The sequence below is a fragment of the Strix uralensis genome, chromosome 9 (assembly GCF_047716275.1).
Source record: "Strix uralensis isolate ZFMK-TIS-50842 chromosome 9, bStrUra1, whole genome shotgun sequence".
In the NCBI taxonomy this organism is placed as follows: domain Eukaryota; kingdom Metazoa; phylum Chordata; class Aves; order Strigiformes; family Strigidae; genus Strix; species Strix uralensis.
In genome coordinates, this window is record NC_133980.1 from 15,559,567 (window position 1) to 15,572,872 (window position 13,306).

Consider the following 13,306-nt stretch of genomic DNA (forward strand, 5'->3'; position numbering starts at 1 on the left):
GTTTTCTAATGGCTCGAATACATGCTGTCTTGTTTCTGAGTTTATGTCAGCTTACTGTATTGTTTTCTATCCAGCATCATGAATATACAAATGACTTTACAGAGCAAATGGATGTGCTTGTCTTCCTTGTCTGTGTAATATTTCATTTCAAGATTAGACATAACAAGGAGGTCAACAACAAAGGGCAAACAGGGTACACATGTGAACTGGAAGAGGACAGAGCAATTGCAGAGCTCTGCTCTGGTGCAGCTCTCTCCCTACAAACTCCATACAACCCTGCTCTCACTTGGAAGAGCAGATCAGGAAAACCCTGCTTCTAGAAAACGGTGGCATAAGCACAGGAAGGTGATCACCTCTTCTTCTGGACAGAGAAAGTGGCCTGCAGAACTTATCTGTTTGACAGATGTATCTGATTGGTTGGTTGGGATGGGAACTGCTGCATTTTTACCCTGCTTTATGTTTACTTGCTGATGGTGGGCTCTGAAGGGGTGTTTGAAGTAAGCTGTCTAAAGTTTTGAGCAATTTTCTGAAATGATAGTGTTAGCATTAGACCTTTCAAAGTTTACTGAAATAATGTGATTCTAATAATATCAGAGAATAACATGACACAGGGCCTTGTTTAGCGAAGAACAACAGAAAAGGGTTATACCTAAATAAGGAGAAGAGTAGATTAATTGGAAGAGGCATGTGAAGTCGAGAACAAAAACAGACCATGAGATCTGTTCTTGTTCTAAAAACAATTGGAATAAATACACCCTCTCCACACACACGCACACCCCCCACCCCGAAAAGAAACAAACAAAACCCAACAGATTTCCTCCCCCCTCCATTTCACTGATGGTTTCTCAGTATTGCTTTTCTGCATTAAGCAGTTAAGGCAGTATTGCAATCTAGTTGCTGCAGGGATATCTTCTGATTTTTGAATAGGTCGGTGACTGGAAAAGGATGTGATCCCTGTGATGAGGGTCTGAAGCATGGTCCCTGCTATGAAAGATTGTGAAAGTTCTCTGTTCTGTGCAAGCCTTGTTGTATAACCTTTAAAACGAAAAAACTTTTTACATTCCATGACTGAGTAGAAATAATTTTTAGCTACTACGAGAAAGGTGTATCTTTGTTTATATCATGGTACAAATGTTGTTGACGTGCCTGAGAGGCTTTCTGTAGACTCGACTTCATTACAATACTGATTTTTCTTTTTATAAAATTTATTTTTCTGTCAATATTTGAGTGAATTTATTAAAATTGTTTCACAACTCTTTTCCTCCAATAATTCCTTCACTATAATTGGATTGTATATTTTCCATTGTTGTGCAGTATAGTGTAAATACTAGGTACTGAAGTGCATATTATTACTTTAAAAACTCAGATTGGGTGACAAGAATTAATTACAATTATAAATTATTACATAAGTCTCCTACAGTGGGAGCTCCAGTGAAATGCTGGTATTGGATAGTTAGCTGGCACTAATCTGTGTGTTCAGTTTTGGATAGTCCAAAGAAGATTTGATGTTTCCTTTCCTGAAATAAATGAAACCAGCTATGGAACTGTCAGAAAATAACAGTAGTTCTTCAGGACAAATCATTACCAGCCTTTGTCATGGGGTTGTAATTGTTTCATGAATTCTGCTTCAATCAGGGAAAAATATGCTTAAGTGCCTATAAAAGTTTTTATGCTGCTATGATTTCCTCCTGCCTCATCTTCCTCCTCCCAATTTATGGCTTTATTCCACTGTCTCTGTTACTAAGCAACACTGTACATGGTTTTAATGCAAATGGCTTCAAACTCTCTGATAGTGAGGCAGAATAACATCAGGTTAATTTCCTGATTAATATATACTACAAAGAAGTGCTGTGCACTACGGAAACCAAAGAAGATGGCTAGGAAGCTGCCTCATAGCATAAAGAAATAAAGTTGGGGTGGTTTTTTTATTTTCTAGATTGTCTTGTCTGTATTTAAAACAACCTTTCCAAGCAGAGGGATCAAATGCTTCGTTCTGTCATTTTGACTTGATCTTCTCTGTGTTGAGCCGCCCAGCTGATTGCACAGTGTATGTGCCATGATGATGCAAGTAGTTTTCTTATGGTTGCATGCTATATTTTCATCTCTATACAAGAGGAGATAAAATGATTGTTCAGATGCTATTTTTGCTCCATTTCTAAAATTAATGGTAGCATGTGAGACTTTTCAGAACTGAGTGATGTCTTTTCATTCAAGCCAATAGTAAAATCCAGCTGACATCCGTGTGAACAAGATTCAACCAGTGTTCGTGCTTGATTGTTCTTTTGCATGCCACAGTATCACTCCCCATATTCTTAAAGCTCTCCAATACTGTGCACTGCAGGTGACTGCATATTTTTCTCTTTTTTCCCGTAATCTTAAAAATTCAAAGTCTCATTTAACAGGCTAGCAATTATAATCTTGCCCATACAGCAATACATGGAAATAAAACAAATTTCAGTGCTGCACTAGAAATCTGAGGGTCTTAGACTGCAGTTTGCTCACAGGAACAACTGTGACAGGTTTATGGCCAGTGTTTGCAGAACTGCTTTGGCTTTACTTCTCTAATCAGTGGCAAAGCTTGCTACTACAAGGTGGAATTTGAAAGTCGAAAAGTAGAATATCAAAGGGTCTAAATTATACTTAAATGCATGTTTGCAACTTTGATTCCTGTAGCGCCTGAAGATTTATACCTTTCAAACAGCCAGAAGTAATATTTAGCCTCCAGTCAACTTTTGCATTTTAGATAGTCTCTTAGTTTGAAATCTACCCATTTTCAATGTAATGAAAGTAATAGTGTCTAACACAGCTCGAGGAACCACATCTGCATTGACCTGTCTCCAAACACTTCTTGTTCTGTGTATTTTTTAATTTTTTCCCTGTTTGAAAAAAAATATCTCCTGTTACTTAGAAGCCCTCTGAAGGAGAAATACTGAAATGACTGCCAGCAAAATCCTGTCAAATGCACAGTCAGCAGAATGAATAGTAGACCAGAAATCTAGTTTAAATTTAAAAATAATATTAAAATTATGATTCAAAACTTGTGCATAAAAATGTTTGTTTTCAAATTTCTTAGAGACCTCCTGAGAGAATTGCACTGTGCTTTTGCACATTTTGCACGAATTTAAAGCATATAGAGAAATTCTTAGATTCCTTTTGTTTTCTGTGAAAACACACATGTAAAAACACAGTTAGAGAGCACATCCTTAGTACTGCCCATGTGTTTTTCTCCACTGTTATAGTGAACTTAACAGCTATGCATGAAATACTCTCTGTGGGTTAGAAGAACATACAGTAGATAAAACAAAAGTTAAATGTAGACATGGTTAATTAAATACAAGGCTTTGACAAATAAAAACATGCCATAGTGTATTTTAGTGCGTATTTGTAGCACGCTGGAGTGCAGCAGTGGCACATATATATAATATGGGCTGGATGGCAGTCAGTATTATATATTATCAGTAAATGCAATATTGTAGGCATTGCAGGTATTTCATTGTAGGTGAAATTTAGGAATGTCCCTATCCACAGTATTTTTTTGGGGATGTCGTTGCCTCCATGGCTGTATCAGGCTAGAGGAGTAAACTTTATTTGCAGTAAGTAAAACTGGATTCTGTTAATGTTTGCTGAGCACACTAATAGTCTGTGCAAGTTTGAATGTTGGAGGCAATGATCTGCCTGTAGCTGGAAGTTATAGAGCTTTGCAGTGTCAATCAGCTGCTGCTGTGACATAGGCAGATCATCAATCAAATGATATTGCAGGAGAGATAAATGCATGTTCTGTCACGGAATAACCTTGTCAAAATATTTGAATTAACTTGGCAGAAAATTTAGCCTTTAAACAGCTCCAAGATAAGCAGTGAAGTGTAAGGAAAATTTTATCTTGCATATAAAGTTTGCAGTTGTCTTTTGGGCTGGAGGCAAGAGGTCAAAATTGGAATATGCCTTTAGGGTTTTTTTAAATGTACTGTATACTTTTCTAGTATCTTGCCAGTATTGTGATTCAATTACACATTTAAATCCAATGTGTACTTGTGGGTCACGGTTATGACTGTTAATATTTCAGCACTGATCTGTCAAGCTCTCGAAACATATTTGATATGCACATTAGCAGCAAGTCTCACAAGAAAACTGAAGTTAGATGCTTAAAGAGATCATAGGAAAAAGAATTGTAGGAGCATATCCTTTGGTAGAATATTATCTAGACTTGAGCAGTAAGTACAATGTATTTTTCCAATAAACATTAATTAACAGGATATTGAATCACAAACCTTGTTGATTAAAACAAAATTATGTGCAACTTCAGAATTTCTGGGATATGAGCTGTACAGATAATGTACATTTTCATTTAGAATCCAGTGTTCTCGTCAGACTCTGTTTTGTTCTGCTACCTGTATTGGGAGTTAAAGCTAAAAACGCAGTTACTTGTACATTTGTTGAGAAACAAAACTTGGAAGAAACAATCTAACCATATGGTGTGAAGACTAAGTTAAACCAACACTTACTGAAAAACAATCCAAAATAAATTTAAGTATTTCAAAATATAATCAGTCTGATGTAGATGTTTCTGGGAAAAAGGCTTCCTTTTTCTGCACAGTTATGTTAGACAGAAACCTGTCTAAAATGTGATAATTTTTTCTGAAGGAGCAGTGCATATCTACTGTCTACTCTCATGTAAAAATTGTAGATGACGGTATATAGCTATCACAGATAAGCAGAGAAATTCAAGAATACCAGAAATATAATTTTGCTGGATTTAACATGTATACACTGCCCTGTATAGTACAGTCTAGTATATAATGTAAAGTATGCCTTTCTGGATGTTTCTTTACAAATCTAGCTAGAGTAATCATAGCACAAAACCCAGGTTCAACGTAACAATTCTCTAGTAGGTGAAATTACATCTCATGTACATTTATTTATGACCTGTCTTTGAAAGGTATCCTGCAAATCATACACATTCCCTTACTTTACAGGTGCCCCACAGAAAGAGGGCTTTGGGTCTGGAAAATTGTATCATGCTTGGAGGATTTTTTACAGTGCAAAACTGAATCCTTATAAAAGCTTAAAAAAGCTACTTAAATGAATAGAAACTTGTGAAACCAAACTTATTTTAGATCTTTTACTCTTTCATAGCTGTTCAGCAAAATTAAATATACATAGCACTACAATAATATATACTATATTTTTGTGAAACTGTTTTATTTTGGTTTGGTTTCTGGCTTGGGTTTTCTTGACTGTATTTGTATATTGTGTGATAAACAAAGCATGAGAAGGAATTCAGGCTGGGTAGGCAAAGCTCATGTAAGTCTATATGCAGTACACTCTCTTCCCTTCCTGTGCATATAATTATCTGATGGGTTTCTAATGCATAATTTAACTTTTTTTTTTTTCTGAAAGAAAAGACAATAGTGGCAAATCAGCTGCTAATGTTATACACATCTATTGACTAAAATTATTCATTCAATTTCATAAAAATGGCTGAGTTTACATTCGCTTGAGAATATTAGTTGGAGATGCTTGAAAGTCTTTGTGTGTGTGTACGTGTGGGGTTGTTCCTCACTCATAAGATAAAACCTTTCAGTATTTTCTATGCTTTTTTGCTCATTTTCAATGAGAGAGAAGCTTTTTGGCTTCCTTTGGTTTTAAAAAAAAAAAATCAGATATTTTGTTTTAACAGCAGGGTGAAATTTCTTCAGAGTTTTGTATTTGTTCAGCAACAGTCTGTGCTTTCCACCCTATTTTAACAATATTTTACTCTCTGATTAGGCTGTAAAGCTCCAAGGGATTGTATATGTCTCTGTGCATGTATTTCTCCTCCTGCACCAGGAGATAAGCTGTAAGAATTTCATAGGACCAACCTTTAACTGTTTTTTATACTTTTTTCCAGTGTGACACTATAAAACAGAGTATGAAGTGGGGTTTACTAGGGATATGCAAGATTAAATTCAATTTTATTTTGATACAAGTTCAAAATGAAAATGTATGATCCATTCTTCTGTTCTTTGGAGAAAAAAAAAGCAGCAATCCCTCTTATGTTGGAATCTGATTCTGTTTCCACTGAAGCCACCTTACAATGTAGCACTGTTTAGAAACACTAAAGCTTATTCTAAACAAGTGGATATATTTACGTTGAATACTCAGCTACAGACAGCCTGAATCTGGCTTTTCAGGGCCATTATTCATAATGTACTGTGATCCTGTATTTGACACAATATTCTGGGTAAATCTGTCCCTGTAATTTAATTTAGCTTCTAAAATGTTAAGCCTAAATTCTGCTTTAAAAATCTAACCTGTATATAGGAAAATTAGCAATTTGTTAAGTATTCACTCCAAAGAAATTTTATTAGCTTAGCTGGTTCTGGGAAACATAAGTGAATTACTGAACTGCTGCTCTATGTGTGATTTTGGAACTACCTGGCTAGCCAGGTATGCACTATGAATTGCAGACACAGCCTGTTCATCTCAAGAGTTTAGGGGGATCTGGATTAGATTTTGGATTAAAAGGAATGAGGAATGATGGTATAAAATATGACAGCATTAAATAGAAGTATTTTGGTAAGGATGATATTGCCTAAGATATAAAGCTATAGATATACTGATAATAGTGTTGTACTTACAATACTACAGAAACATATCTATTTGCTTTAGGTGGATTAATACAGCAACGGAGATGGCTTTCACAAAAACATCTATTGACAACATGTATGTTTTTAGTAATACTTCAGACAATAAAAGTTCTTATATAATAGTGAACTTCTACAGTATTGAACTATCTCTATTGAAATAGAAAACATTAACATCCACCAATTCACAAATTATGACTGCACAAAAATATTTAAAACAAAGTATCTAGTTCTTGTTACTTAATTTACCAAATACTTTTAAAGCTGCAGGTCTTGGCACTAGTCCACCAAGAAGATTGCACAATGCTGTTCTCCAGTGTGATCTGTACCTATTTCTTGCGTGTCTAGCCACATCTGCTGAACTCACCAGTGACAATGAGCTTGACAGCTCCGCCATTGACATTGAGGATTTGTTAGTTCAGCCTTGGTAGTGAGGTCACTGTTGAGATGGACTCGATGATTGATAGAACAGCCTCATCACTTTGTGCACAAGCTGGTAGGATGATGGTCTGGCCAAGCCTGTAATGTGATGTAGAAGAGTAGAGCTGGAGACGCTGACCTTGTGAGCGGGGTAAGAATGGTTTGATATGTTCCAAACTGAGCAGGACGTTATTAAGAAACTTAAAAAGAGCCTCTCAAAACTTTCTGGAAGATTCTACTACTTTACTGAAAGATTTATTCTTAGGTTCTTAATTTTTTTAATCTGTTGCAAAAAATAAAGTTAGTATTTACATTTAACACTAAATATTTCCAAAATTAGCAAGTCCCTGTTTTAGGCTTTCTTCTGCCTGTCCCCTCCCAAGTATTTGTTTCTCCTTTCCATGGCAAACTTCTCCCTGGGAATAGCTGCACTTTGGTATACTTAAAAAGGAGGTCAATAAGATAAATCATTGCTGAAGCTATGCAAGCAAAACTCAGCCAAACCTGGGAATTTTCTACATACTCTGCTGCTGTCACAGTTTGCAGTAGATGATGAAAACCATCACCTAAATAGTAATTCTTGTAAAGTAAAGGACTTTTGCCTCATACTTACTCTGCAGCCTCTTGATTAACAATGTAAACATGAGGAAATTGTTAAGCTGAGAAGCTGAATCAATCCTTGCTGTATCTGTAAAGGTTTTGTTGGAATTTGGGCTAACCAGTGCAGATTATATAGTATGATTTTAGGATAGGCATATAATGAGCAAGCAAGTAGAGAGTAGAGCATGAGTCATAAAGTACTATCGCACAATAAATAAAAATAAATATTATGCATGTGTGTGTCAAACATAATTTGATTTAGTAATTATTCTGCCAGCAGAAAGAAACTATTCATTCAAACAAGTCAACGGAATATAATTGTGACAGAAGAGGAGTTGATGTCTGTATTTAGGGCTATATGCTGCCCCCCCTCACACCAGGAGAGCGCAGGGACAGTTTGTCAAGTATTTTACTTCAGTCATCCTGAGAATGAAAAGCACTCTGGATACTCCTTCTAAAAATAACAAGCACTCTGGATACTCCTTCTGAAAATAACATCATACTACTCCATATTAATTAACTTCATGTTGTTTAAAATAGTGGTAGTTTGTTCTTGAACATATATAGCTAGTTCTTATTTTGATATTAAATTAAGAGGGCTCAACCCAAAGTTCCCCAAAGATGACAAAGTCATAGAGTCAAATCTTACTCCCTCCTCTTCTGTTGGCAAGGAGTAGGTTCTTGTACCAAAGGACAGTCTGGCCATCTCCTCCCTGGCCCTCAGTAGGGACCATACAGCTAGAGGTCCACAACAAAGGCCAGATCCTGCGCTCTGTCACACTGCTGCTCTGCGTGTCCCATGCACAGCTCTCCCAGCACAGCATTTCTAGCAAACAGGTGGGCAGGGAAGCATAAGGCTTAGCAACATGCTTCACAGCACCCGCATCGGTTGCAGCTAGATGCATGGTGGAAGTGGTGTGGGTGTGCTGAGGGAAACAGGGACTCTTTGGTTAGCTGTCAGTCTGGGGCTCTGGGGATGCCTGAAACTGCAGGATGTGGCTCTACACAGTAACTCTGCTCCAAAAGCACTCTGCTGCTGCCCAGTTAGAGGTGCTGGAGAGTTTTATCTCTGGATACTTTTCAGTATCTTGATTTGCCCTTTTTTGTTGTTGTTAAGGAAACACTAAACTAGGATCCACTATATTTGGAAGCTGATGACCATTCTTCTACCCCTTAGCAGAACAAAAATTTCCCAGCATTATTTAACAGCAGCTTTGCCCTCCACTTTCTTTGCCTGTCAATTCAAGGTCAGTCTTGCCTTCAAAGCACACCAGCTGCAATCCCTTCCTACCTTTCCTGCAGCAACCCAGCCGAATGTGCATGCTCGTGCTTTTTCCCATGACGCAGGTAGGCACAGGTGGCACCAGCAGCCTAGAATACAGAGTCTCTTAAAAACGCAGGATCTGGCATGAAATGATCCAAATCACTAACCAATGGCTTCTCTTCTGTTTTCTGGTGTAATACAGTAATTTTTATTGTTCAAAGTCACTACTAATTCTGCTTCTTTTTCTTCTTGGTGATAAATGAGTCTTTTCAGCTAAATAGTTATAAATTGTGCAAATATGCTTTGATTTTTATTTTTATACATATATATATATTTCTTCTTTGGGATGGCTCTTGTAGTAATGCAATCAATGTTTTGCAAATGAGACACCTATTGTGGTTGTTGGGGACACTGGATTTCGGTGACCAATGGGATCAGCAGGTGATGAGGAATTGCTTGCTTAGCCCCTGTCAAGGAAGTTAACTGCCTCCCAGATAGACAAGTTTGTATTTAATTTCTACAGGAGTTTTGCCACAGGTAAGGATCTCCAGATCCATCAGGAGGCAGGGAAATACTGCTGTCTCTTCCTATAACAACTTCTGAAATGAAAAACAAATTTGTGGCTGCATCCAGCAGGTGGCAAGCACAGCACACTGAATTATGTCTGAGACAGAGCTGCTTCTGCCAGGGGAAGCTCCCAATGCTGCTCAGCATGTGCACATGTGTACATGAACAAAATATCATACAGCAAAATGGCAAGCTCTGTCAGTCATTTGTCAATTTACTGAGTGCTGAGGCAGTGGTACTGTTCGGGATGCTATTTAAAATGCATGTGATTATTGCCATATTCATTTTTAATGAATGGCTGTCTTGCATGTAAGGATAGATATAAGCTAAATATAAAGCATTCTATATAATAATTTAACTGTGTCTTTAAATGACACATTCAGGTTTCAAATTTTGAGATACTAGCTTGCAATTAAATGAACTTAAACCTTTAAAGAAAGAGCATTTTTTTTTTTAACATACAACTTCAGAAGTTTTAGTGACTCCTGACAGTGCCTTGTGACACATATAAGTAGAGATTGTTCCCATTTTTGCAGCTGGAAGAACAAGGGAAAAACTGAAGAAACTTGCCTTAAAATAAGTAAATAAGAGCAGGAAGAGGCACAAGACTCCCAGACCTGGTTGTAGTCCCGTTTTTTCTTAAAAGGTATTGAACTACATAAATAACTTCTTTTTTTGTTGTGATTTGAAGTAATTTCCTAAAGTAAAAAAATAGTTTAAAATATTGTTGTATATGCAAGAGACTGATAATCAGAAAATATGGATAATCCAACCACTTTCTACCTGAGACAAAGCTGCATTAGATGTATAATTTTGAAGATTATAAATATTGCAAATTCTCAAGGGTCACTGTAATTGTCTACACAATATATGTACAGTTTTGGAACTTTCTTAAGTTTTGTTATGCTGAAAAGTATTTATGAACTCATTTATCTTTGAAGATAGTAAATGAGTGTGAATCAAGAATACATATTTTCTGGAGTTCATTATTTCAGGTAAAAAGGACATCTGAGGATATCATTAGTTGAAACTTCCTACAGTGCTTATTGCCTTTCCCCCCTCACTTGTATGAAGAGTTTGAGCCAGACTTTTGTTCTGATTTATGCTAATATAAATTTGATCCATACACATAAAATGGGAGCAAATACTCTAGGCTTAGTTTTGTATAGATGGAGAGAAATTTCATAAAAACCAAGACTAAAGTTTGGTCCTGGATGTTCTGTGATGTAACTGAAAACATTATTAGTTAAACTGCAATATAAGCATTGTCACACTTTTGCTTATCAGAATGTGAATTTATTAAATGTCCAAGAATTTGAAAAATTGAGTAGATCTGATTAGTTGGTAAATTCTCTCATTGAGTGGTTATTATACAAAAATAGTTTGAAGCATTCTCATCATCTCTGTCCAAGGACTCACATTTTCAAACACAGAATTTTAGTCTCACAGAGTATGGAGTCAACCCCCTCAAAAAGTAATGTTCTTACAAGTCAGTGTGGCTATCATGAGGAAAGGTTGAGTGAACCCCATTTTTGTGTGTGTATATGTATAGTTAATTTTTTTTAAACTACTATAAAAATACCCACTGGGATATAAATGTACATTTATGAAGCAATGTTTGAAATTTATGAGTAGGAATATAAATCTAAAAATATATTTATTCTATATTTAATAAATAAATCTGCATTTTATTGCATATATTATTATGAAAAAATTGCCATTTAAAAAATGAAAAATAGTAGCATAAATCAGAATGGGACCAATTTAAAGGACCTTAAATTTTCATTTAAGTTTAAAATTGGGCCTCTATATATAGCATATATTTGAAAATGTATTATAAATATGGTGATATGACATTTATGTCATTAAAAAAACCCCAACAAAACAAGCAGTGTAGTTCCATCAGCTCCTTGAACAAAATTTGGAATAGCTCATGTATGTGCAAAACAGGTCCTTCATAATTCATGTAATTTATACAAGCTTTTCCTTTAAAAAGACCTCTGAACTTTGGAGTTTTCTCTACCCTTCCTTTGTAGTTCTGAGTAAATGGCAGGATGCTGACAGAAACTCTGACATGCCTGTCCGTCATTTATGTTCCTTTCAGTAAAGAAAAACAAAATGAAAACCAAGCAGTCCTCTTGACAATGCAAAATAAAAGGCCACAGCTAAATCTTTACAGTATGATTTCTCTGAGGTGATCTAATGTTTCTGTAATGAGCAGTAAGCTGTGATGTTCAGGACTGCAGATGAATTTTGTCATTCTTGCTGCTTCGTTCACAAGGTTGTTCAAAAAAAGTATATTGCAAAATGCATCACTCAGTGTCGAAAGACCCAGCAGTCTTTTTAGTGTGCAAGCGTATATTTTCTGATGGCCGATATGAGAGGGAGCTCATTTTTGTTGTTAGGCTTGGATGTGCACTGACATTTGGTGGAATGTATTTTATTAGCTGAAGGAAGTATTTTTTAAAGTTTTTTCCAAAAAAAACATAAAAAAAGGGATTCAAACAGTTGTTAAAGTAAGCGATGCAAATGGTGAAGGGCATAGCCGTATCCACAATATCAGTGATTTTGCAGTCTGTTATTACATGTAATTGAATTAATACATCCAGAAAAGTGAACACTTGATGAGGAATCCAGGAAAAGAAGAAGAAGAATACTATTGCCACAATCATCTTAAAAATATCATCGTTTCTAGTCTTATTTTTTTGAATTTGATATGCCTTCTTCAGGGTCTTCCAAATTAAGGTGTAGCTTGTTAATATAATCAGAAAAGGAATTAAAAAGCCCAGCAGATTTTTGGATAAACCTAACCCAACCCGGAGCGTTGTGTTGTTGTTGTCATACCGAAAACCACACACTGTCATGTTCAAGTTCTCAGCAAAGAATATATTACGGTGAATGATAACAGGCAAACTGGCCACACCAGCGAGAAGCCAGATGACAATGCAAGTTATCCTGGCAACAAACATGGTACGTCGAATTCGGGACTTCACTGGATGTACTATGGCCAAGTACCGGTCAATACTGAGGCATGTGAGGAGGAACACGCTGGCGTACAGGTTGAAACTTATCCCAGCTGATGCTAACTTACATAGACAGTTGCCAAAAGGCCACTGGTACTCCATGGCTGTGTAGGCTGCCCAGAGTGGCAGAGTTATTAAAAAACACAAGTCAGCCAGTGCCAGGTTTAGAAGAAAGATGCTGGCTACTGTTTTTAATTTCATGTAGCAGTAAATGACAATAACAACCAGGCTGTTCCCAAAAATGCCTATGATAAAGATGATGCTGTAAACAGTTGGAACCATAATGTAGATGTAACTGTGCCTTCCTGAAACGGGACAGTCGACATGGATTCTTTTAACTGTTTCTTCAGTAGAGTAATTTGGAATCATCTTGATCTCTTCAGCTGTAACCTAGTTTCAGGAGAAAAGATGAAGTTCACACCTAGGAGGAGAAAAGAGGAAGAAAATGTTATTCAAGACAGGGATTTAATTTTTAAAAAGTTTAAATATCAAGTTTTTGTGTCTCACACAATGTGTCAATGTCTTTGTATTTAAAAATAAGCCATTTTCAAGTGTTTTCTCATCCAATTTATATTGTAATATAGACTTTGTTTGCAGAATAAAACAGAGGTAAGAATGCTACGAGTTGGCTGAATATTGTTAGATTCTTTTTTAACATAAATGAAATCTAACAAATGTCTTTCCAATTAACAAGGTTCCAAATTAAAACAAGACTGTCTAGTGAACATGTGTCATAAAAATAATAATAGATTCAAAATAGCAGATAACTATAAATTCAGGAGAGTCTTTAGGCTATTTTCTTTCAATAA

The 13,306-nt window shown here is 36.1% G+C and overlaps 1 protein-coding gene across 2 annotated transcripts in view; it reads right to left on the minus strand.

Annotated features, from left to right (window-relative positions):
- Positions 1-4,205: 4,205 nt before the first annotated feature.
- Positions 4,206-13,306, minus strand: part of AGTR1 (angiotensin II receptor type 1) — a 29,681-nt gene continuing 20,580 nt past the window's right edge. For both annotated transcript variants that reach the window (XM_074877531.1, XM_074877530.1), the window contains one exon: positions 4,206-12,918. In XM_074877531.1, coding sequence (XP_074733632.1) covers positions 11,787-12,866 — 1,080 coding nt within the window. In that variant the 5' untranslated portion in view covers positions 12,867-12,918 and the 3' untranslated portion in view covers positions 4,206-11,786. The remainder of the gene's footprint in view (positions 12,919-13,306) is intronic.